This window comes from Haliaeetus albicilla, chromosome 1, assembly GCF_947461875.1.
Source record: "Haliaeetus albicilla chromosome 1, bHalAlb1.1, whole genome shotgun sequence".
Taxonomy (NCBI): domain Eukaryota; kingdom Metazoa; phylum Chordata; class Aves; order Accipitriformes; family Accipitridae; genus Haliaeetus; species Haliaeetus albicilla.
This window is the reverse complement of record NC_091483.1, coordinates 58473989-58500442: the sequence shown is the minus strand read 5'-3', so window position 1 is coordinate 58500442 and position 26454 is coordinate 58473989. Positions and strand designations below refer to the sequence as shown.

At 40.5% G+C, this 26454-nt stretch overlaps 1 protein-coding gene across 7 annotated transcripts in view; it reads left to right on the top strand.

Moving 5' to 3' along the window:
* Nucleotides 1-26454, top strand: part of LIMCH1 (LIM and calponin homology domains 1) — a 183213-nt gene that overhangs the window by 118380 nt on the left and 38379 nt on the right. For 6 of the 7 annotated variants that reach the window (XM_069791087.1, XM_069791105.1, XM_069791095.1 and 3 more), the window contains 13 exons: nucleotides 252-447; nucleotides 4349-4598; nucleotides 5269-5541; nucleotides 10983-11273; nucleotides 12561-12815; nucleotides 14094-14438; nucleotides 15151-15471; nucleotides 16040-16273; nucleotides 17251-17499; nucleotides 18383-18418; nucleotides 22668-22794; nucleotides 25644-25798; nucleotides 26008-26410. In XM_069791087.1, coding sequence (XP_069647188.1) covers nucleotides 252-447; nucleotides 4349-4598; nucleotides 5269-5541; nucleotides 10983-11273; nucleotides 12561-12815; nucleotides 14094-14438; nucleotides 15151-15471; nucleotides 16040-16273; nucleotides 17251-17499; nucleotides 18383-18418; nucleotides 22668-22794; nucleotides 25644-25798; nucleotides 26008-26410 — 3135 coding nt within the window. The remainder of the gene's footprint in view (nucleotides 1-251; nucleotides 448-4348; nucleotides 4599-5268; nucleotides 5542-10982; nucleotides 11274-12560; nucleotides 12816-14093; nucleotides 14439-15150; nucleotides 15472-16039; nucleotides 16274-17250; nucleotides 17500-18382; nucleotides 18419-22667; nucleotides 22795-25643; nucleotides 25799-26007; nucleotides 26411-26454) is intronic. The other variant, XM_069791137.1, reaches the window with a different exon arrangement.

Genomic DNA, 26454 nt, shown 5'->3' with positions numbered 1-26454 from the left:
TTGCAACTTTTTCTCAGTTCATCGTACTAATCTAATGAGCGGGGTTTCCTCTTAATCAGCATAAAATTGGGGTTTGTTGCAAGCCTGCACATTTGTCTTGAAGGGGAGAAGGGGCAGAAAATAAGGAAACCGTTTTTTGGGGAGGAGATTTTTAGTATTTGGGAGGATGCTTTGCTGGTTGATGTGTAATGGATCTCATGGGCATGTCGGTGGTTTCTTTGTGAAGAAGTACCTGCTGTACTTCCCTGTAGGAAACGGAGGATATTGAGAGCCCAAAGCGCAGCATTCGTGACAGTGGCTATATAGACTGCTGGGACTCTGAACGCAGCGATTCCCTCTCCCCACCTCGCCACGGCAGAGATGATTCCTTTGACAGTCTGGACTCCTTTGGCTCCCGCTCGCAGCAGACACCATCTCCAGATGTAGTGCTCAGAGGGAGCAGCGATGGTAAGTACCGGTCATTGTGGCACATGGATAACCTTGTGACATATAAGTAATGTTTCTGAAGTAAATGCGCCATTCAGAAGCTGGACACAGCCTCTGAATCGTGCTAATCTGGTGGGAGAATTTCTCTGTGAATGCTGATTTGTGCTCCCTGAGGTTTAGATGACTTTGCCAACAACTTACTTGAAGTCTGTCTCAGTTAGGATAGCATAGCGTTGGAAAATGAGTTACATCATTGCAGTGTAATTTTATGATGGAAGAGTGCTTTTCTGGGTTACGGTGTAAGAGGATGTTATGCAGACTCATTTTAACTTATGAACTAGGCTGGAGCAAGAAATAAAAGCACAGGAACAAGGGAAATATTGAAGTGAATAAAATACTTGCCTAAGTAAACCCTGGGCAGATAAATGACATAGAAATATCTTGGAAACGTCTGATGCTTGACAGAGTTTTGAAGTCTGATGTACAACATTTTACCAAATGTCATATTTGTTTTCATGGTATTCAGAAAACTGAGTAAATTAATAGTTCCCAGTATCAGACCTGTGGCCATCTTTGTACACCTTTGAGTGAGGATGTGCAGCTCTAGGCTTACAGAAGGGTGCTGCTTCTCTGCCTTTCTTGTCTGATTCCCAGAGGCTTCCAGAGGCTTGTTAATACAGCGTGCTGGATGAGGAAGGATTTGCTAGGGATAGGTATGGAGCATGCACTTAGGTTACCTGTTGTGAGCAGGATTCTGGTTCAGAATAAAAGGAAGCTTGATTGAGGCTCCCACTGTGCGGTTACATTCCCGATGAATGGATGAATCAGTCAAACTTCATCATCAGATGATGTTCCACACATGAATCAATTCTCCTTAGTAATGTTATTTATTTAATACAAAAAGGAAGGGCAGAAAGACTTTTTTGGTAGGAACCAGATGTTCATACTGCTTTTGGCAGCGTGAAAGAAACTGGTGCTAATCATAACCGGACACATGCGAGATTTCCTGAGGTGATGGGGAACTCCTTAAAACTGAAGAGCTGGCAGGGAGAGCTGGTATCACAGCTGAGTTATGAAAGAGCTGTGGGGAAAGCAGGGCTAAGATCTGCTCTGCTGTTCTAAGTGGCCTGTGGTGCTGGGGCTGTTTCCCGGAAAGAGCCTCATGCCCCCTCAGACACTGAACAGAGCACAATCTCCACATTACAACACATTTTTCTGCCTTCCCAAATGAGACAAAAGTGTGGTGTTGGCAAATAGGAACACGTCACATGTCTTAATCAAGAAGTGTTGCTCCATCCTGGATGCTCAAGGAGTGTCCAGTGTCCCTGCCTACTTGGAGCTGGTGGGCAGCCAGTTACATATATCCTGTAGCTGCTTCCTATCAACTTCTGCTGTATTAGCAGGTATTAGTAAGGTTTTGTGGTTGGTTGTTTGCCACAGCTAAGACATACTATCTTGTCACATTCTTGTGTCCATAACAAACACAAAATAAGATGCAAGCATACAGAGCCTTTTCTTAAACATTAATCTTTAATGATATCCAGACCCAGAGTGCATGCAGATGCTGTGTGCACATGTATGACTTGTCCAGCCGGCCCTTTCTAATATGTCCCATTTTCCCTGCTTGCTGCTGCCATAACTTCACAGCTGTCTCCTCCAAGAGTTGCAGGTGAGGCGTAGCTTGGCTGACCTCTCTTCTGTCGAACCTCTTCCTGTGGCCCCAGCCGGCCAGTGTTTCAGTCAGCTGCATGTAGTTTTTGATAGAAATAGTGTATATGCAAAGCTGGATGGAGGGAAAGGTTCTGCTTGCGTTACTTCTCTCTATTCAGATAGGAGCTTTACAAACCCAATAATATGATCACAAAATAAAACTATGATTCCTTCCACTCCTAGAAAAAAAAAAATTAATGAATGGAGATCATTTAAGTGATCCTAAGGTGATGATTAGTTTAGGTGGAAGCGGTAAGTAATATTACCTTCACAAATGCCACCTGCGATTAGCCCCACTGTTTAGGAACTGCTCTGGTGTCCTGTGCAGACCCTGTCCCTTGGCAAAAGCAAACACAACCAATGGTTGAGCAGAACAGTTTGTTTAAGACACAGTAGAATGGCAGACTGACCTGCCTGTGGAGTTGCTAATGTGCTCAGGAATGAATAAGTCCTCTGCTTGGCTGGCAGTTGTGCATGGATGCTTGTATGAAGGATCTGTGTGTGTCTGTGGTGTATAACTGCTTGTTACGGGTTGTGGAAACTGGCTGCTGCTGCTTCTACTTGGAAACGCAGAACAACAAAGTTAAGGTTATAAATGTAGAGCACAGCTGCATCTTCCATTCGGTGCTTTGGCTTCAAGAGCTTTTTTTTTTTTTTTTTTTTTTTTTTCAAATTTGAGGTGAAATTAATTTCACGAGTAAAATATGAATAATTAAAGAAGCTGTTTGTCTTTGAAGTACTCAACTGGGGGATGCTGGTAGGCACATCACTAATGAGGGAGAGGAATCTGTTCTATTTCCTCTGCTACTGTGGTTATCTATTCCAGCATTTCTGTCTGCCAGTTCAAGACTGGTTTTCATGTGATAAAAAAATAAACACCAGAACAAAGTCAAGAGTAAACAGAATAGCAAATAACAGTAAGGGATCTTTTCATTTTTTTTTAGCTCCTCTGTGGCCCTGCTCAGTCTAATGATACTATAGCTCTTCAAACTTCAGCTATCCTCAGACACCCATGATTCTGTGGCTGTGTCTCCACTTTTTGTTTGGACATACTTACGTTACCAGTCATGGTGCTAGTTATCCTATGCTCTTAACCAAAATTGTTCAAGCAAAAGATTTGTGGCAAAAAGCGCATTATGATTTTTGTCTAACTAGCTCATTTCCATTGTGTCTTGTCTTTTCTTACTGTTCCCTTTCACTCTTCTTCGGCTCTCTCCAAGCAAACATTGAATAACTTAATCTGTTGCAAAAGCTCTTTGCAAATAACATTCCTAGCATATTTAGACCTCTTTTCCTTCCCCCACTTTGAATTATACACAAGCTACTTGTGATTTTTATGACTTCATTGTTTTCAGTTGTTCCTTAGGTAGCTCAATGAATTAGCTAGTAATTTACTAGTGTGGTGAATTAGCAAGAGGACACAACCTGGGTGGCTTCCCCTTGCCCCAAAAAGGGGAACAGCTATTGCGTATGCAAGTGTTGTAAAGGGGCCAAGGGCCGGAGACATCCAACGCCTCAAAGCTTGGAGAAGATTTGAATGCTGGTGGGAGAAATGGCTGAATATGCTCCGTTTCACTCATCAAACCAGGGCCTGTGGTGATGTTACACTGCTGGGAGAGAACTATTTACATAGCTGCTTTGTGAATTACTTAAAAAGGCTTGTGATGGTGCAGGAAATCTAGTGAATGTCTATGAAGTGGCTTCCAAAATGGCTATGAAGGCAGTTCCACTGCAAATGCTCTTTAAGGTATTTGTCCTACCATTTGGGAGTTTTGTTTTCAAGTTGGAAAAGTCTTGCCTAAGTTTCTGTGTTTTAAATGGGTTGTAAATATCAGGAAGCTTAGTCCAAAATAAAACAACTAGAAGTCATTTGGGCTTTAGTCAGGTAAGCTTCTGTAGCTGTCCTGTGTGACTGACAAGTCTGGTTTAATCTGACCCTGAGTTTTTTGATGTGCCCTGTAGCTGAAGATGAGTTTTTCAGGGGTAGAAAATAAGGGTTGATGGAAAAAGATGCATACTGTCTGTGTAGATATTATGGCTACTACTTTCAGTGACTGATTTTAAAATATAAATACAGGTAAAAGCGGCCTCATTTTTTGGTGTTTGCATGCTAAATGTAATTTTTTAGTGGTGTCTTCTCCGATTCATAATTTAAAAAAATAACTGGATGAAAATGAAAAGAAAAGGGATTTTTTTTCTCCTTCCTCACTAGGGAGAGGAAGTGACTCGGAAACTGACCTGCCACACAGAAAGATGCCAGATGTGAAAAAAGATGATATGTTGGCGAGGCGGACCTCACACGGTGAACCCAAATCAGCTGTGCCTTTTAACCAGTACCTCCCGAACAAGAGTAATCAGACTTTCTATGTACCTGCTCCACTTCGGAAAAAGAAAGCTGAGCGAGAAGAGTACCGAAAGAGCTGGAGCACGGCGACTTCGCCACTAGGAGACAGACCTTTCAGGTAAGACCAGCCTGTCCAACTTCTCCCTTCCTCAATGATGATGTTTTAACACTTGCCTAATTTTCATTCTTTTCATAATGCGTATGAAGCTGTAACAAATTTCTTGCTGAGATGGTACCGATAAATTGTTTGTAACAATTGGCAAAGGTGGTAGAAAAGCAGTGAGTGGAAAATCGTTGTCTTGATGTCAGTATTTACCATACAGTGCAACGTATAGCTTGTGTTTGACAAGATGCTGGTTAATATAAGTACCATGGACATTGACTTAAACCCAAGGCTGGACAAAAATGTTCTGGATGATCTGTTTCAGTTCTCAGGACAGTTACTCACTGACAAATGATACTTATAAGTAACGTTTGATGTATTCAGTCAAAATAGGTAATATTTTTGCTGCATTTTTTTAAAATGAATTTATTCATATGTTGTATTCTATACACCAGTACAGTTTATATAGCTGTGATTATGTGTTTCTGCATGCTGGTTTTGTCAACTGATATTTCACTTTTGATTTGGCCTAAGAAGCAACTTCCATTAAAGAGCATAATTATCTTTCCAGATCATTCATCAGAATATCCTTTGACATCTTGATATCAACAAAATGTGCTTATAATAAATAAGTGTGTATGTTTCAGTCACAGCATACATTAAACTACCTTGTATAATTCAATAGCAAAGCCCACCCTGAAACCATAGAAGAAGAACAGAATGAAGCATCAGGACTGTGTGAAAAGGAGAAAGTGGGCTCCATGGCTCCTGAGGCCAGCTCCCTTAAAAATCAAGTAGGTTTGAATCAAAATGAAGGAAACTCCATAGACGAGTCTCCTTCACATAGTGCAAAAGAAACATCAGCACCCAAGCGGAAAGATGCAGAAGAGATCAGAAAGTTAAGAAGACTCGAACAAGCTGGCATTAAGGTCATGTCAGCAGCCCAGCGCTATGGCAGGTTAGCCCAACAGTGTGGGAAATTGTGCACGCTTCACATTTTTAGGATTGGCTGAAGTGTGGGTTTCCTCGATCTGCTGTGATTTCACTTCTAACAAAAATCCAGTCTGCTAAGCACTCACCATTGCTAATGAAGATCTTGGTCTGAAAAGGCTTGTGATATGGCAACTGGATTGCAGAGTTGTATGATGCTAACTGCATTTGTGTTGAGAAATTGTATCGTCTTACAGTGTAATGTAAACAGACTCCAAGAAAACTACTACACAGACTGCTTGTCACCTTCCACCTAATGCTTTCTTGCATTTAATAAAAAAATACCTATAAATGTACATTAAAAATGCCTTGTTTAGGCAAAAGTTTCAGAAACTTACTTGTTGCCGATGGGATGGTTTAGTTTACTGAACCACACGTCTTAGGTGGTTAATATTTTTAGCTGTGTTAATAAATGATACATTTATTTTTAATGGCAGGAACTATAAAAGTACAGTGCTTGTTAACACTTGTACCAGTTAAAGCATGGAGGCATAGTTCAGCAATCATAATTTGACTGAGTTTGGCATGGAGTATCAGTAGTTATTCACTTATTACCTGTGTTATTTATTTTTGGATGTTGTTCAATTTGGTTATTTCCTGTTCTTTAACTCGAGAGCTGAATGATGGCTAGGCTCACTGCCCACGCCTTTCCATCATCTGATACTGGATCCTCATGAAAAATCTCTTTTTCTCATGGGGATGGCCTGCAAAGCAGAGTTGTAACCAACATGTCAGAAGACTAGGCTCTTTTAAATGATTGAAATGGTTTGGCTAAAGGGTAAGTGTCCAAATGTCCTCCTGTCCAAAACATTTTATTTAGGATTGTGGGGTGAAATCCTGACAGTGAGTAGTTCAGCAGATGCTGATCTACAGTCTGGGCTTTGAAATATAGTAGTAGAAAGTACAGCGCTTATGTGATACAGCTTGTTTATAGATACAGTGAAACTTGTCTGAGGCCATATACAGGTGTGCTATATGCAGATAAAACAGTCACAGTATATACGCTGTCATACGTCCTCTTCTCAGGTTTGCTTCACTGGTGTCAAGCTGTAATGAACCAGTGTTTATTTGTGGTTGTGGGGTACTACTTTAACAAAGCCAGATACTAATGAGGAGGAACTATCTGTCATAAATTAGTCCTTTGGGCTCGATTAGTGTGCTAGTTGATCTGGAATCCATAAACCGGTAGGATACTAGTATGATCCTGTTCTGAGTCTAAGGTTGTAGTATTAATGGTAATAATGTAGTAATATGTAGTAAAATATAGTAATAGCTTGTGGTTAGCAGTGCAGTGCACAACAAATAGTGCTGCTTGCATTTGCATTTGGAGGATGCTCTCTATATTGAGAGTCCCTTTTCCAACCCTGTGCTTGATCTGCTGGCTTGATCTCCACAAAAGAAGCACATGTGATCAAATGTGTGGCTCTTTGGCAGGAAATCGGTTCTCTTTCCTTGGACAATCTGTTGCCCTGACAGGGCTGAAGGAAAAGGGAGGAGAAATAACAAGCCATTTTCCTTCCTTTCTCTCACTAGAAGCAGCTCATGGAATTTGGCAGCTGGAGGAAGGAGGAGCTGCTGGTTTTCTGCCCCAGCTGAGGGTCAAAGAGCAGAGCTTCATAGCCCAAGCTTCACCATAGTGAAGTAGGAGACTGCTCCTGGGGATTGTAGGAAGACACAGCAGAAAAGGCACTGGGGTCAGAGGTCTGTAAGGAACATTATTTGTATATGTAAGTGGAAAAATAGTGGGTGAGGAGAAGGGAAGAATTTAGTAGTGACACTTTAGGATACAGGGGAGCATTTAATCATTTTTCTTAGTGTCTCATTATCGTTCCCTCATCTTTGAACCTCTATACTTTCTCTTCTTCTTGGCATCAGATTCAAATTTCCATGCACTAATGACACTGAGCAATTCTCAATCCCTCTTGTTTCTGTGTTCTGATTTCTTTTTTTCTTTCACCCCTCTTATTCCCTCATCTTTCAATGATGCCAGCCTCTCTTTTTTTTCACCTGAGGTTATCAGTTGTCTTCCAGTTCCTCTGAGTTGTTTACAGGCTGTTTCCTCTCAACATACTGACCTCTGGAGGATACCCACTGTGACTTTGAGTTCTCCAAGGCATCTGATTGTTCCTAAAGCTGGAACTCCGTAGGGAACCATTCTGGGTCTGGCACTGGAAGGATTTGAACTTGTATGCAAATGTATTTTTTGCTTGGAATCTAAGTACTTATCTTCATTGCTGTATCGTGTTCTAGGAAAGGGCTCCATTGAACTAGGTGCTGTACAAATGCATGCCAAAAAGCATTCCCCCTTCCCGAAGGAGTATATTGTCTCTTTATAGCATGTTTTTTTATTGATGCGTGATCCTCTTTGCTTGCTTATTGTCTGCATCTGTCTCTTATTTACGCTATTGTATCTGAAAGGTACGGATCAGATTCATGGAGACTCCCTAAAAAGAGGAGAATTAAGTGTGTTGTAATAGATGATGAAGAGGAGAATGTAAGAGAGAAGTGTGAGCAAACATTTTTGGCACATTTGTTGCAAAAGGGACATGGACTCTTATCTTGACAGTGCATAAGCATGCAAAACACTCCTGTTGTTCTGAAATGCGATGTAAGATCCACAAGCCTGTACAAGACCATGCTTCAGGGAGTGCAAATGCCCACAGTCTGACACTTTGGAAGCACCTGCTGTGCCACCATAGATGTGGGTGTTGTTTCTGCAAGGGCTGGGGCTGAGGGGTGCAAGAGCAATTTGCAAATCTGAAGGGAATTCTGGTCCATTGCAATCTTCAAATCTACAGTCTTTGCTATCTCTATGGTAAACTGGCCTTAAAAAGCACTTTTGAGACGATCACGAACTGATTCAGGAGACCCCAAAATGTCACAGCTAATTTCTGAGTCCATTAAAAACAAAATGTGACTGAATGGAAAACATTCTTAACCTAGAAACTGATTGCTGAAGTCTAGTTACATACTAAAAGGTGTAAGTTTTTCAACTATTCATTACAATGACTCATAGTTGCTCTTTTGAATGTTATAACTGTATTTCTTTGTTGCCAAAACCACCCTTCTCAGAAATACTATGTTTGATGGTCTCAAGCTTCAGTAGCATTGGTGGACATGAGACTGAAAAATCCAGCAGTTTTTACTGAATAATCACTTGGTTATACATAGCTCTTAAAAACTAAAAGCATAAAACAATACCCCCAACCTAACCAGCTGAATAAATACCCATCTTACTGATTTTCATTTAAGAAGTAAATATAAACAAGATTTAGTGGAGTATTATGTGATTTTTTTTTTACATGCCCTTTATGTCCAGGGTTCTGAAAACTATTTCCAAAGTATTAGAATTCAGAAAAGGGTAATGATACCAGTAGTAAAGTCTGATTAAAAAAAAAGGAAGTTAATCATATGTACCCTGGCTTATTTGGGAGAGCAAGTCCTGGCATATAAGACTTTTAGATAACTGTTTTCCTTTGTGCCTAAAACATTAGGCACAGTGTATCTACTTTAGATCAGTATATTTTCTCTAAAATTTTCGTATTCTTGTACTGGGGGGTGGGGGTGGGAGATGTCTTGGGAAACCATGAATGGAAAATCAGACTCTTTACTTGGTGGTCATCTTGTACGTACTGTATTGCAGGTTTAAAAAGCAAATTGGATTTTGGCCAATTATGTTTGTGTATTGACAACCTGTGATTTAGAATTGAGTGATGTAATATACCTGTTCAGCAGTGAAATTTGAACCTGAAGATGACCTTGTAGGTCTGTTGATTTTGTTATATACAAGAATCGACATACTTAATTAACTTCTTACCATATTCTTTTACAGAAGAAAGAGCAGTAGAAGACTCTTGTAGAGTACAGTTCTAAGTGGAAGCTAAGGGATTGGACTACCTTTGCTGAGGGAGGTTGTATGCAAAGCGTACAGCAGCTCAGAGCCGTCTGTTCCTGCTGTTTCGGAAGCTGTTGTGAACAGAGACGCTCATGAGGGAGAGGGACATCAGTTCTCTTTGGAGCGCCTTCGGCCAGTGTTGTCTGTTGCATTAAATGAAATCTTGATACTTCAGAGAGATCTAAGGAAAAAGTTGCCTTTGGCTAATGTGAGAGCATGCTCTCCACATCGCTAATGGGGGGTCCTGTGCAGTGCAGTGTAACAGGGTGAAGGCAGGTAGTTTCATAGTGCTCCTCTGTCCTCCGAGCCTGAGCCAGGCTGACCTGTCAGGGGTGGTTTATGGCTTCCCCATAACTTTCTCTGGCAACTTTGTTGAGCAGTACTTTGAAAGGGCAGCTGGGGCCATAAAATAAGTGGCGTGTATAGTGGGCTTGCAGGGCTTTAAAATGTTTTAAAAAACAGCTAATTATAATACTGTTGTTTTTTAAAATAGTAGAGAAACTCGAAGCAACCCCTGAGCTGTTTAGATTTGCTTTCTTAATGTCAGTCTGTTTAATCCTTTGTGATACCTTCTTTTCCTTGTGTATAGCAGGGTGTGCTATGTGAAAGAGGAAATGCAAGATATCTGCAGCCTACAAAAGCACTGCATGGAACAGTCTACTACTTGATATCCAACTTCCTAAAATATCAATAAATACAATTTGATTTTCAAACGGGAGAGTCTCATAGCTCTTGTCATCTGCCTTTCCAGTTTACTTAAGAGTATTGACTGTTACAAGTTAAAATAAGCTTAATCTTTCTGGGCACCACCTGTCAAGGGTCTTTATTGTCATAATCTTCAGTAACAACAAGGCTGTGTTGGTATCAGTTGTGTTTCTGACCAAGACAGATGGCAGTGTGTTCCAGCATGCCAGTATCATTGGCATACTGGTACTATCATTGTAGCTACTGTATGTCAGCATTGGCATAGAGGGCTTATTCTGGAGGAAAGGGAAGGTTAGTTAGGGAAAGAATCAAGCGTGGATGTGTGTGAGAAGAAAAGCGGTTAAGAGTATTAGGGCAAGCAGCCTCGGTGATTACTCAGGTCTCTTAGAAAAATAGAGCCATTAAGAAAAAAAAGTGCCAAATATCTGGTATTTCAGGATGCAGCAATGTTGGCCAGGGATCAGGTATTTGCATCAAATCTCTTTCTTTGAAGTGTTGAAGAAGTTTAATACTGCCATTCACAGTACTACATTCAGTGCATCTAGTATGTTAAACTAGTTCTTACTGGTTCTTCTAGCCATAGCTAAAGTAAGTAAAGATCCAGCATGCTGATTTTCTGTGTGAAGTCCTTGCGGATTTGTTACTTGTATATGATAAGTTTTATTTATAGCAAGGCTTTGCCCAATCTAACAGTGGCCTGGAGCATATTTGATTAAGTGTGCTTGTTTTATGACCTGGACATGAATGCTGCCGCTGCTCTCTCCTCCCCTGGTGCATCAAGAGCTTTATTTAATTTTGCTCTGTGTCAGTAAAAAGCCAACATGTGAAGACAACAGAAGCACCCCAGACATCATCCTTCGCAAGGACAACCCCTTCATGACATATTATCAAGGGAAGGATTCTGGTTCAGAAGATGAAGCAGCCAGCAGAGTTCCTGATTTAGAAAAGGATGACTTTGCCACCCGGAGAGCCAGAATGAATCAACCTAAACAAATAGTTCCATTTAACTTCTTTTTAATTGGACCCTATACAAGTAAAGATAAAGGTAAACTGGAAGACGTTAAAAAGCCATTGCAGATGGAAAAGCAGGAACATGCAAGGTGTGCATTCATGGTCTTTTTCTTTCTATTATAATGCTTAATTTCACATGGCTTATTGCTGAGTAGGACTAAAGCTGTCTTGGCTACAAAAAACTTACAGGATAAAGTAAATGCAAATGCTTTATCATAAAGTGGAAAATAAAAAAAAAGATATGTAGATTACTAACTGTAATTTTTTTGTTAGAGTATCAGGACCAGGAGCTTAAATTGGCTGTGAGTGTAAATAACATAAAGACAGACACTTTTGTTACCTAAGTTCATGAGACAGCTCATGGGCATGAGTAGTGGAGAATAAACTTGGAAGATGTGTTTTGCATCTCAGCTCTTTTGCTGAGTATTTTCAATGCACATTTTTTGGTGCATTTGTTTCATCTAACGTACTTTTAATACCCTGCATAAAACATGGACTCTGAAGTCTGTAGTTAAGGCACTGAATATATATGCCTACTGTAGTACGCTGAATTGTGTTGTGCATAGTCCTAATGTTTCTTATACAGCAATGTTTTTGGAAATGGAGCATGGGTTACAAGGTTTCAGCCTGGAAAATCTCTTCTTTCTTCAGTTCAGTGATACAGACCTTTAAGAAGTTGCTGAACACAAGTATCTGCTAGGCACAGATCTTCTTCAGGAAACAAGTGTATTTGTTTTATTTGTGCAATGAGAAGTGATCCTAGATAAAACCACTATATACACATTACAGTGGACCTTGACTGTAATAACTGATACAATCAGAAAACTTCTCTTAATATTTAGTAATTCTTTTCAGTAATGCAAAATATGCCTTTCAGCTGCTGGTAATTTGATTATATTAACATTTTCTAATGACTAGTTTGGCAGGGCATCTGAAGAGCACATAACCAAATTTTAATATTCTAATGCTATTGACATGACTGTAAGATCAAAGAAATTCTGTAGTATGTTTGCAAGCAAAACTTGAATTCACTTTGCTAATAATATGAAAATTAGATATTCGTAACTATTTAAGAGAAAGCTTATTGCAGAAATGCTTAATACAGGAATAACTTAAAGATTTTTCTTGCCTGAGCAAGAAATAGACGTCAATAGACGTCATGTGAAGAAATGGTCTCAATAGTGCATGAGCGGGGTAGATGAGAGCTTTCAACTTCAGATTATTCATTCCATGTTTACTTCCTAAAATTAATACAAAACTAATCTTACAAATTCAGTTTTATCTTCTTGTGCTCTGAACCTCTTCTATTGACACTGATTTATAATTGCTCCCTTGAAATATCTTTTCTTGCTGAACTGGAATGTGCATTAAATTAGAAGAAGACGGGTGCACATGGCATCAGCAAGGCAAATAGTGACAAGCAAAGAGAACCTACTTCTGCAAACTGAGAAGACTGAGTCAGAGGAAGAACAGCAGGTGAAAGGGCCTGATAATGAGAGAGATGATTTGGCGAAACGGAAATCTCAAAGCACCCTTCCTCAGCTACGAGAAGATGTGACTTTTGTGAATGCCTCTATAACAAAAGCAGATCTGGAGACGTGGAAAAGATTGAAACTATCAGGGGAGCCCAGGTACGGTTTCTGCCTGTGGACAGGATTGGCACCCTGGGAAGCGTGTTTAGTTTGTCACAATCTGCTGTGCATGCTTGTGGTTTTAAACTTGAAGAATGCCTTGATGACAACCAGTCCTTACCTATTTCAGTTTTCAGGAGGAGTCCAAAATCTGTGTAGGGATGCTATCTATCATGAAATGAAAATGTGTCCATCATTTAGAGCACCACAGTAGTTTCACAGTCACTTCCCTGGTGGACACTTTTAATATCATATCAGAAAGGTCCCTCTTGTCTTGTGGCTCAATCTGCGTTGAAGCTGCTTGAAGTTAAACAGCACAAAGGTCCAAGTGGTACCACTAACTCAGCAGTGCTATGGTGCTGCTAACCAAGCTATCTTCAGGACTTGGGGCATTATACCTTCAGGGTATTACCTGAGGATCAGCATCTGTTTGCATTAATGTGGCTATACTGCTTTTGAGACCCAAGCTGATGTATCTACTTGGCATTGTACTTCCATGCTGAGTAATACACCAGCACTGTTTGTCACTGCAGCAGGGGTTTCAGAAGCCTCCTTGTATGGTGTAGAAGTGCTCTTTTTGTAGATTAGACCTCCACAAAGGGAGCCAGTATAAATCAGTTACTCTAAGCTATTTCACTATGGAGATGAGCATGCAGGTGATTTGTGACTCCAGTAGGAAAGAACTCCTAGCCTTCCTGTTTAGGTGTGTACTGTTTTCCAGTTAAAGGTGGCCATCTGTTCAGGCATTCTTCTATCAATGTGGTTACTGTATGTAATTTTAGCTCTAATACAAACTATCAAACTCAGCCATTCTCTTATCTCAAAGGTGTTAGTAGTCTCTCCATTACTTTTGAGGTGATTTACTAAAATCAAGATTCAGTCTCCTTGGTTTAGCATAAGTGAATTTCCCTTGCTGGTGCTCTCATGCCCATGGCAAGGTGGGTGTACCGGTGCCATGCAGTCTCACATAGCGCGTGGCCCAGCTCTACGTGAGCAAGTAAGGGAACTGTGGCTTTGTTAGGGTGAGTGTGGAATGGGCCGTATGCTACGTTCCTTCCCCTAAGGAAGAGCTTCCATGGATGTGCTCCCAGAGTTTCCCCAACAGGTCTGCGGTATCTTCAGATTTTATCTGTCATTTGGGCCTCAGTAGGCCACAGCTGTTTGTACCTGGGTCCTTGAATTTTAAAATAAAATCCCTTCAAAACCTTAGGAGCATTTAATTTGCTTTATTCTGGGGTCTGATGTTGGGGGTATTATTTTATTCCTCGTTCTGACTAGTGAAGAAGATTTCAAACGTCCCAGTGACACTCTTCCACCAAGAGAAATCACAGTGAAAGCAGCAGCCAGCGATGATTTTGCTGTCCGCAAAGCCAGAGCAAATAAAAAGGCTGGTAGCCCTAAGCAGAAGTTTGTGCATTTTGGGCCAGTAACTGAGATTGATCAACAGAAATGGGACAAGCTCGTTATTGGCAGAGCTTCATCCAAGAGTGGAACAGAAGAGGAAAGCAAGGAAGACTGTGTGGAGAGTCACTCCAGCGTTGAAAGCTCTCCTTCAACCACCGTTGGCAGTCCTGGGTTTGCTGAACACAGCAATGAAGTATCTAAGCCACAGAATGAGTCCAGGTATTTGGTGTGGCTTAGGAAGCACTGCTGAGCTGGCAGTGAGACCTGTTCTTGACAGATGCTGATCTGCATGGGGGTGGGCTGCAGCATAGACCTAAGAGCTGTTTGCACGCACGGCCTTTTTCAGAAGTCATCTGACGCCTTCACAGTATCTTAACGTGTTTAGGGTTACGCAAAACAACACAGTGCGAAGGTCTTCCGAGAGCTTGCCTCAAAATTTCTGACGGGCGGTGAAATCACTGGTGTCTCAGAGTCTGAGCTGTCGTTCAAGATTTTTCTGCCTCTTTAATTCCAGCAGCTTCGCTCTGCCTGCTTTCAGCACATTAGGAATTTGTTGTTCAGCTTGCTGGCCTTACTGATGTTGAAAAAATGCTTTCTTCAAACTTAACGGATTTACTTTCTTTTTGAAGATGTAGTGCGGAAGCCAGGGTGTATTGGTGCTCTGTGTTCCTGGCATTTATCTGGAGGAGAATTACAGCTCTGGGAAGTTAACATATTAACAGAGCTTACATTTCTTTGGCTTTTCTTTAATCGCTTAGTCTGTGGCTGTAGCAAGAAATTTTAATGAATGCATTCAGCAAGCAATTCATTCAGCTAAGTTTGTGTGTTTATAAAGCATTTGCAAACTGAGTTGGAGGACTCCTTTTCTTACCTTTCATTTGACCTGAGAACATTTTGTCTCTCTCATCCCTCCTGTCAATCTCATCACTAGTGAGGTAGCCAAGTCAGGTACAGATGACTCTTGCAGGAGAATGCCATCACCTGTCCCAGCTTTTGGCATCGTCTCTGAGAAACAAAGCCCCTGCAGTTTGAACGAACAGCAAGAAAGCATCAAGGAAGAATGCGACGGGCATTTCCCAGACGTTGAAGGAGATGATACAGTTAGAAGGATGGGAACTTTTCAGAGGCGTACCACTAGCCCCGTTCCCATACGTTGTCCTCCCCTCTCAGTAGCTCCTCATCTGCTGCAGCAGCGGCAAGGGGAGGCAGTAGCTCATGAGAAGGATTTGAAGACTCCACGGGAAGCAGAAAGGTCAGAGAACAGAAGCAGGTCCCTCTGAGCTTCATGCCTGGTTTGTGTGTGGTGTTAGCTTGGATCAGTCAGCAATATTGTTCCATTCTTCACACGGCCTTTAAAGATGTGTTTTACTCGTTCATCATGGCATGCGTTCTGTTTTATGAAATTACTTACAAGAATGTATCCTGTGAACATAAAACAGTCTGTTTTCTTTCATAATATTTAAGTACTTCAGCTGTTAATTGCTGTTCAGCATGAAAACAGTCTTTCATCTTTTGGGGGGATTACTTCTGCAATCCATGGTGCTTTGTCCAGATTTTTGTGCCAGCTTCCAAGTGAATAATTCCTCACATACATTTTTATGCAATCCCCAACTTCTAATGAATCACCTACATAAGTGTGGCATTCAAAATAGTTTCCTCTTGCTCTCACTCCCTGTGCTGTAGCTAAAGATACCTAGTTGTCCATCACTCTGCAGGTGTGTTTTGAGTAACAGTACCCCACGTTGCCTGAGCAGCCACTTGCCTTTGGGCTGCACAAGTGAGCATTGTCATGGAACAGTATCACTTGTCTCTCTGAGCAGTACTGTCACACGAGAAGAGAGCCAAGAAGAGCTTGAAATCCCTCAGCTGCAGAGCAGTGGAACAGAAAACAAAGTGAAATTTCCAGACCCACAAAGAGATGACATGTTGGCCAGAAGAACTGGAGCTTTTCTGAAACAGCCTGGGCCCAGTGTTAAGCAGTTCCTTCCCATGCCATTTTCAAAGCAGCAGAACAAGCAGGGCACAGCTAGAGAACTTGAGAAGAAAACTATGAGGTAAGAAAGTTGTGCTGCTCTCTCTCCCTTGTAGCTGGCCCTGTGGGCTCTTTGTCAAGACCTCTTGATCTGGAAGAGCTGCTGTTGGCCCAGCAGCTGTTTCTTCCATGCTCGTCCTCGTCCTCGATTCTGTGCCGACTCTTCCCCCTCAGAAGGCGGCAACGCAGGGTTTCTGGCCCTTTTGGTAGAGCCCTGTAAAAATTCAGAGCAGATGCAAAATTCTAACAGCATGTGGAAATGGGTATACATAGCAATATTGCATTACATTTCCAGAGGTTTCTGGTTAAATATGGGCTAATTATTACAAATGTTTCCAGCTAGAAATATAGGTGCTGGATAGGGTAGGTTAGATGCTTGTTTATGGCTTAGTTGGTGCCAGTGAGTTCTAAACAGGATATCTAGAGATCCCAAGATCCCTCCTGATAATGCTCAGTGTCTTTCTAAACACTTTTGTTCAGATGGGTGAGGCTATGTGGGGAAGTTGGTGGTTTAAGCCTTTGAACAGCGTTATCATTGGCTGGTTAAGCCACATGCAAGCAGGGGCAGAAATGTTCTTATCCATCAACCTCTTCAGCATACATGAGGAGAAGGATGTGCATGTGCCTGTGCATACACAGATGAAAAACTAGTATACAGCTCAGGCAGGAGAAGCAAAACTGTCACCTACCATAGAATTGAACAGTGGCTTGGTGTTGAGAAGACCTTAAGTTGAATAGTTTAGTTAAAATATGTACTTGAATACTTTAATCTTTGCTGGGTTCAGGACAGTTTGTGTTTCTGACTTAAAGGAATGGAAGTACAAGCATTTGACTCTATGAAAACTATGTTTTGTGCACCTGCCTCACGTAGCTTGTCACCTATCAGCTATTAGGGTTGGGGGGGGGTTAATATAAAGCAGTTATGCTTTTCATTATGTATATGTGATTTTTCAAATGTTGGTTAATACATCTCTGCACTGCTGCCTTTGGCTCACTCAGGCCTGAAAAATGTCCACAAGTCTGCATTAATAGCTCTGGAAAACCTGTAATACAACCACTGCAAGAACAGCAGCAAGGGCAGGAAAAAAGCAACCTCCCTCCTGCAGAACAAGATGAGACTGTTTGTACTGCCCAAGTGGGTGAAGGTAACCTTAATGAAGTCCACCTTGGTCAAACGTCTAAGCTTCAGGAGGTTTCTGAGGAAAACAAAACGGAAACATTGTCATCCAAGGATGAGCATCTGCAAACGTGAGCTCTCTATGGTGTGAATCGCACAGCTTGTACGCCCCTGTGTGCACACTTAATAATTCAGGTTGTGCATTGGCTGGTGTGCTTTCAGTCCAGACTAAAATACTGTATGTTAGTAATACACTTTTTAGAAACAAACAGAATAGTTGTGTAATGCATTTTCTTTCTAAATACTTGAAATACTGAAATGAAAGCTAACTGAAAGGAAGTACTTGATTACAGTATCTATGTTGAATTGCAGAAAAGGTTTATGAATAGCAGAGATTCAGCTGGACTCTGCCTTTTTAGAGATGTGTATCTTGCTTCTCCATGCTTAGAAAATGTTGCAGTGTTCTATGATTCTAAGACTGCCACTTTAGTGAATGACACTGACTTGTGTATTACCAGTACCTTTATCAGCTACACACACACCCCCAAAAAAACCCAACAACAACAAAAAGGAAATCCTGTGGCTCACTTTCTTCTCCCTATATTTGTCTCTTCCATGCTTCAGTAATGGTGATTCTGAGCACTGCTGTGGAATATTAAGTTTTGTCTCCATTCATCACATGTGTGGCACTTAATGTAAATGTTAATATATTGTCTGTTTTCAATAACTATTTTCTACACCCATTTTAGGTATACTTCAGCAGATTTTTATAATGGGAGCATTAGTATGGGGTCAGGGAGGGATGGGTGGTGTTCTTAAGTAGTTTGACCTCCAGATGATTAGGTAAGTCTTGTTTGCTGAATACATAATCCCTGAACAGTATGATTCTTTTTTGGTCAGCTTTACTAGTACGGGTTGGATGTTCAAGTGTCAATTACCCAAATAGTATGGGTCCAATTGCAATTACTACTTAATGTATTTATCAACGCTCTAATTTTATATTTGGTCTTGTAGATTCGGCCCCAGAACTGCTGTGTCTGATGACGCAGAGTAAGTTGTCCTGTGTTCACAAGATTCTATTTTAAACAACTTACACTGCATGCTTTCCCGTCTTTCTACTAATTTAAAATGCAGTTGATGCCTCATCGTTATTTTGCAGTGTTCCAGCAAATAATTTTTTCAGAAAAGCACTGAAAAATGGAATGCAATATGGCTTACATTGCAGCTAAAAATAATTTTTATATAAAAGCCCATAAAAACTGAGCATAAGACTAATGTCCAGCTGTTGCTTAAAGTATTGTTTCCTCTTTTTTTCTTTTCTTTTCTTTTGTTTTTCTTCTGAATTACCATTGCCTCTAATTAGCTATAGGTAAAGAGGGTTGGGTTGAATCTGGGCTGGGCTGGGTGTTGAGGAAAAAAATTATGACCTATACAGGAAGAAAAAAAAAATCCCAAAGCAAAATAAAATCCATTGTGATCTTCAGAATAATTTCCAGGAAAATACATCTTCAGCTGTTCCTTTATTGTCTTTTAAAAACTTTCTCTTGAATCCCTTCTAGGTTGGGTTTAATTTAATAATGTACTAAACTTCATTTTTTAAGCTCTTCACCTTGATGCTTTACTTTTGACAGAAGACGTAGGACTGTGACATTTATTGCACTCAAACATTTTAATTGTGTATGTATATGTAAACTGTAGTTCAGAATAGTATGCAATGTCATTTAGAAAGCTCTGTGAAAGTATCAGCTATTCTTGCAAAGTGCAGGCACCCACATAATAATGTCCTTAATATCCTCCTTCTGTTCACAGAAATGCACATGACCTTCTCTGTCTCACAGATTAAATCACAAAATAGAAACAGCATAGAGGGTTTTTTTATAACAAGTATATGCAGAGACTCATATAATTTTTCACCCTTTCCTCTAATGATAAAGGCTAGAATCATGGACCAAATATTCTTTACAAGATCTGTAATACCTTTATGCTTGAGCAAAGCCCGTGTCCTCTGACTACAGAGTAAACGTGACTATTTTCAAGCAGTAGAAATCTGTTCAGTCAAACGAAGAGATGAGATAGAGCATAGCAACACAGAAGTGTTATACTTCACAATGGGGACTTGCCTGCCATTTCAGAAAGCCTACCTGATTGATTTGTTCATTTGTTTCCCCACATTTTTGCATGTCTGTATTAAAGGTAAACATAAGAGAAGATAGATGGAGATGCCTTCAAAGAGGCATTGCAATGGGTTTGGTTGTATAAAGTGAGAGTAGCAAAGATGAATAAACCATATTGTTTACTCCACATTGATTCTGATTTTATTTTAAAAGGCAAAACAATAAATGTTCAAGCCTCGTTGTCATCCTTTCCAGATGTGCCACAGTTTACAGAGCAACTATTTTCCTGAACTGTCTTTTAAGTTCTTATGAATGTAAGATTGTGTTTTGCCTTCTGAAGACGAAGCACTTATGAAGAATCTAATAAAATATGGCTCTCAAGTAGGAGAAATAAATTGAACTGACATTTAAAATGCTTCCACAATGTTTGTCAAGTCTCCTTTGAAAACTCTGTATCTTGAATTCAGTCTTAGACTAGGTGCTGTTTATTCCAGCAGCAAAACTAGAAACTCCTTTATTAGATTGACAAAGTTCCCTTCACTGGTTAGGGAACGCTAGGTATTGCCATCAGCCCCGGTCTGTCTCGAGGTCCAGAAGAGGCAATACTTAGTGTGTTGCTGCTGATCAGCCCCATTTCCATCTCCTGAAGAGGTAGGGCTGAATTCTGGTGGTAGCATGACAGTCCAGTGTGAGTTTAGGCTTATGCTTTATACTTTAAGCTTGACAAGCAAATTATAGTGAGCTGAGATTTTTGACTATTTGTTTACTAGAGTGTGATTCTTTAGCCAGCCAGCCAGCCTGTTGCTTTTAATGTTTTGTTGGAGTTTCTTAAGTCTTGGTATGCCTGTAAAATGATAATGTAGCTACATAATAAATGCTTTGCATAAGAATTTTTAACACTTCCTCATAAAAAGAAGTTTTTTACCATATTTCTCACTTTTAAATAGTCTGAACACTCAAGTCCTTTAGGACTTTTTTTAATCCAACGCTTGTTCAGCCCTGTTTAAAAAAAAAAAAAAAAGAATTGCTGCATGACATCACTGACAAGAACAACTGTAATTTGCAAGAATAAAGTAGCATAACTTAAAAATCACATCATCCCAAAGATCTAGCCCCCCAGTATACAGTGTTGGTCTGCACAGTGGTTTTTCCTCGATCTTTGTTAGAATGGCAGGTCTGGTACACTGGTCAGCAGAAAGGCCTCTTGCTTCCAGGCAGAGTTTGGATACAATCCCCAGAGCTTATCCATGGCAGTGAATGCCCAGCAGCAGGAGGTGACAACTAGAGTAGAAGGTGCATGTGGAGTTATAGTGTATAGTTTGATTCCTGGCCTAGGCTGAAGCCTTTTCCAGAGTACTTCTTTTATTGCATTGTTAATAGCCGTAAAACCTTTGGTTTTGCTGTGTGTGCGCCCTGAGAGACCTGAGTGAACACAGGGAATAAATACTAGCTTTTCCTTAGGGCGTCAGGGGACTCTTGGTAGAAAGTATTTTTATTTTCCCATCCCAAATGGCAGAGGGTGAGTACTCTTGCACTCTACTAGAACCAGTTACCACCATTTCAGGTCCTCTGTTTTCTTCTACTGTATGTGAATGAAAAATTCTCTGACATGAGGGAATGGTACAAGAAAGGAGCTACACAACCAGCTTGACCCAGTAGGCACAAGGTGGAAAATACTTAACGCTAAAGGCTTTTCTTAGTGTGAGTTTCAAAAGCTCTTAAACTGGAATAAACCGTTTAAGGGTGACTTTATTTACAAGTTAAGCATCTCCTGCCCCACCTCACCAGTCCGCAAAATATGACTGATATTGAAATATTACTTAGTAGGTGGTATGCCTTTAGTTTTAGAAACAACAAAACTTGCCATCTCTTTAGGTTCTGTTATTTAGGAGTGCTCCAATCCAATCCTGAGCAACACAACCCTTAAACTACCCACAAAGAAACCCAAATTAGTGTACCCCTCAGCACTCATGCTTTTTAAGGGGTGAAGCACGGTAGTATGCTAACCTCAATGTTCATGCTTAAAGGCAATAGGATGTGTATTCTGTCCTTCATTTCTGAGTAAATACCTACTAACAGGATGGGATCTGTGCATGTCCTTTTTCCATCCACTGTCCAGACCTTTCAGTTTTCCCTTGAGAGTGGTTCATTCCCATCTTTGCTTGCCTGAACACAAATGTTGGCTAAATATATATATGCACAGCTTTCCATGTCTATTCACTTTGATTTTTGTGGACACAGTTGCCTACGATTTTATCTTCACTGGGTGCTTTTCCTGCTAGTTGGCTTGTTGGCTCACCTAAAGCTACAGAGGATCATTTGAAGACTGCTGTGAAATCCCTTCATGTGCAACTGCATGGCGCTTTTTTTTTTTCTTTTAATGGCACAACTGAGGTCATGTTTTACTAATAATAGGTAGTAGGGGGGGAGTAGTGTGTATGTTATCTTCATGTGAAGTTCTTTATATAATATAAATGGATGTATAATATCAAACCATGACCTTTTTTTCCTTTAACTCTCCAAAGGTCAGGGACAGAAATAGAGTGTGTAGAAAGCAACTCTTTTGTCCTGAACGTCAGCTTTTCCTTGTTAGGTTAGCTGTATTAATAAGTTGGTGCTGATAGCATTGAGTTTCTTCCAGGCAGGGAGGGGAGAGAAGGAAGTACCGTGCTGTTTGCGCTCTGTGTACTTCTCTGGGCAGGCTGTCCCTGGTTTTGTAGCAATAACAGTTAGCCAGCCATGCTGCCCCTAATATACTTCTCAAGCCTCTCTTGTTTTACACTGAAATGGAAACTTCTGTCTGCGGTGTTAATTGGAGGGGTCTTGAAAACTCACTGGGAAACAAATGTTCAGAAAGTAAAATGTTCTGAACTCTGCTCTGAATTGAATTATTTCAATAAGAATTGATGGAGGCGTAATGTTAGTGATGCTTCTTAGTGAGAGGCAAAGTTGTAGTCAACTAATAAAAACAAGAGAAAGTTGAGGAGTATAATGCCTGAAGTACTGTGTGGAAGCCATAGGGATGCTAACTGGTCCTTCTAGGGGACTGCTGCTTTTGAGAGCTTCGTAACGGTGCAGGTGTCTGATTCTGCCGTAGCACCCTCATGTGGCTTTAGCTCTAACAAGCTGAAGGAATATAAGCCTCTAAATAACGCTGCACTAATTCTTATTTCCCCCTTGTTTAGGAGTATGAGCATGTTTGACATGAGATGTGAAGAAGAAGCTGTGACTCAGCCTCATAGCAAAGCTCGCCATGAGAAACTGCAGAATGTACACAACCAGCTGAAAGAGGATGAGACCAGGTGGCAAGATGTGAGTATGCAACATTGTCTGCAGTGTTGGCCTTCAGGCCAGCTAGCTAGGCAAAAAAGTGCAACCTGCTAAATATACAGTTGTTCTCTAGCACTAAAATAATCAAGAGGTTTTTTCCCTTTTTTTTTTTCCCCAATGGAGTGTTGCTAAAAGCATAGAAGTTCATAATTTGATGTAAATTACGGAATACAAGGTCTTCTGGTGCCTTTGCCTGTGCACCATGTATTTTGCTTTTTAAAAAAAAATGTAATTAAACTGTGATCAGGTAAACATGGAAGCAGAACAGCTTCTAACTGCAGATTTCTCTAACTTTTATAATTAGTAAATGCCCAAAGTGACAAAATAAAAGACTAAGCAGGACAGTGAATAAATAGCTTGGACTTGGCTTTAATAAATTTGCATAGATACAGAAAATGCTAATGTTTTCTATCTTGTCCAAGCAAACAAATTACCCTTCAAGTTAGCTATGCCCTGCTTGGGTTACAAGTCCTTTCCAAACCCTCTTTCTTCAATTTTTTTTTTTAAGCTGTCCTAGAATTTGGTATTATCTTCAGCAAATTTGTAAGGACAGAAAAGTGTGATCTGCAGGTAAGTTAGTATCAGGAGTTTCAGTATCAATCCTGTTCAGTCCCAAAGACTGATTTTAAATTAGGAACCTGGGGCTTTTTTTTCTTTCTTTCTTCTTTTTTTAATTTAAAAAACCGCACAGACCTCTTCAGGCAGCTGGAACAGTAATTTCCCATTATAAGGACAGCTACTGTGAAACATCTCAGAGAGGTTTTTGGTAGAAAATTCAAGGAAAAGTCCAAAAAAGAACAGTATATACAACTAAGAAATAACTTTTTGTAGTAGAACAATGAAGGATTTCAGCTGAGAGGTCTGTATGTGTGGGAAGCCATAATTTCCCAGCAGAGATAAGAATGAGTCCAAAGGCATTCAAGAGGTTTGAGAACTCTCTGCTGTTGAATGGAAAATCCTCTGAGCTAAAGTGCATAAGTTTTCCAGGCCCTCAGTACCTTCTACACTGAACTAAAAGTTCTGAAGAGCCACTAAAAATGCCCATACTGGAATGTTCTTGGCATTCAAAAGGCTTTATGGAGACGACACTGCATTCATGGTCGGATATTTTTTAATATGCCCATGCTGTAAATTTGCCAACAATTAACAGTTTCATGGCTTTTTTTTTTCTTATTGTTATTCTAAAGCATCAGAGCTGGAAAAGATAAACATGTCTGGTTTTTAATTGCAAAAAGAGGAGGAGGGCTTATGTTATGAAATTTGCTAATGAAAAACTAATTTCCAAACAATAGGCAATAGTGGGAGTAGCTGAAGAAATGCTTTGGTACTTCAATGAGAATAATTAGTAACTGAGGAATATGAAAGGCCTATGTTTCAAGAAGGGGATTATAGACTGATATATGTAGGTCATGTGAAGAAATACTTTAATGAGCATTCCCTTGAGTGTAACGTCAATAATTTGTGGTTTTAAGCTAAATTAGAAGTGACAAGGTTTGTTCCTGGTTTTAATAAAATAAGTTATGCTTGTAGTACCTTCTGCTGTTTACCAATAAAAATGCAATTAAAATATTTGGGAAACCATGTAATTAATGAAATAGCCTTTGAATTGAGTGTGTGTACAGAATCTCTGTTTTTTATTAAAACCAGAATTTGTTAGAGTGTATGAAATATAATCTGTATACTAATCTCCTGATGTTGTAAAGTTAATGACAAATGTGGCCCTACAGTTTCCTAGGAAGTTATTTTTTCTTTGCAGAAGTTCTGTAGACGTTATTTTTTACGTGTAAGATTTTGTTCCTTTACTAGTTGGCTGCAAAGAAATTTTACAGCTTAGGAATTTCTTTACTGTAATACTTATACATTGAAAAAGATCTTGTCTCTGTACCCTCTAGGACTTGTGAATTCATAACCTAAGCAGGATGCAAGACAGGTGCCTGTAACAGGTATCTCCTGTGACTCTCTGGTTTAGTGTCAGGCTGGTTTTGCAAGGTAAAGAACCAGCATCAGTGGATCTTCTGGACAATTTTGGGCAGGCAGATTCCAGAAAGAGTAAGATCATTACTTCAACAAGGACATATCTATGTAGCTGGATACAAACCACAGGCTTTTTGCTCTGTCATGTCTCCACACCAACCAGGTGTGAACCACTTTAGTCTCTAATCTGAGTTGCTCAGATCTGGGTCCAAAATATTGGAGGGTTCCCATGAGGAAGGATTTAAGTTTGGATGCTGCACTGGATTTTTCTGTCAAAAAACCAAAAGCCTGGATCAACCATGCTTGCATGTAGTTGGCTGATAGCATGGGTAAAATATGGGACTATCAGCTCTCCAAGGCAGACTGTCAGTGCAGCTGTAGTTCATGGTGAAACAACGTCCCTTCCTCCAATGAACTCCTGCCTCCCACGCATCTGATTATTAAAATTCTTCACCAAACAATTTTTCTGCTTCATCTTTCTGGGGAATTGGGTTTTGTCCATAATGCTGGCCGTAATGAAAATTAATGCCCTGACTGGTCCTTTTAGCCCAAATTTCCCAATTTTACTACCTAGCATGCTTCTACAACGCTACAAAGCTAAAAAGAAAATACACCAGTGGAGCTATGCAATCCTTACTGGCTCCTGCTGTTAGGAGAAAAATCAGTCAGGCAACATCTGCATTTTAGGGTATAATCTCCTTTTTTCTTTAAAATAAACATCACTGCTGGCAGGCAATGGGAGCCTGGTCCACAGCCAGGAACAAGCATTGCAAAGTGGCTGGCTGGATTCATTGGTTTCTGTGGCCAGTTTTTACCTATTTGCAACTGTGCATTCAGGTGCCTTCCTTTTCTCACAGGACCTGGCTCGGTGGAAGAGTCGTCGAAGGAGCGCTTCACAGGATTTAATAAAAAAAGAAGCTGAGAGAAAGAAAATGGAAAGGTTATTGTCTGGAGATGGGACAAATGAGCGCAGAAAAAGCATCAAAACCTACCGAGAAATTGTGGAAGAGAAGTACGTTGTTTTACTGAAGTACAGTGGCGTGTCTGAAAATGTGTGCTCCAGAGGTGATAGGTTCCAGAGGTGATAGGTAACTGTGGGCAGCTGTGCCTGCGGGCCTGGGATGAGGGAGAGGGAAGGTTGTTGATGGAGCAGAGGAGGTAGGAGTGATTTCCAGCATTAATTTTAATGCGATGGTCTCTCTTGTGTTGTCTCCCTTGCAGAGAGAGAAGAGAGCGGGAGCTTCATGAGGCATACAAGAATGCAAAGTCACAGGAGGAGGCTGAGAGCATCCTCCAGCAGTACATCGAAAGATTCACTATCAGTGAAGCTGTCCTTGAGCGTTTGCAGATGCCAAAAATTCTGGAAAGAAGCCATTCAGTGGAGCCAAATTCCCCACTGAAAGACCCAAATCCTTTGAGATATTTAAGGCAACAGTCGCTGCCTGCTCCAAAATTCACTGCCACCATTGAAGCAACCATTGTTCCCACCACTGAACTAGAGCCCAGTGGTTCGACGGGCCGCACATCTCCCAGCAAAAGCGTTGTCTCCAAGGCTGTGCCTATGCTGACACCCAAGCCTTACTCGCAACCCAAAAACACACAGGAAGTTTTAAAGAACTTTAAGGTAGGATACGTTGCACTCCCCAAAGTCAATCAGGAGGCAAGGAG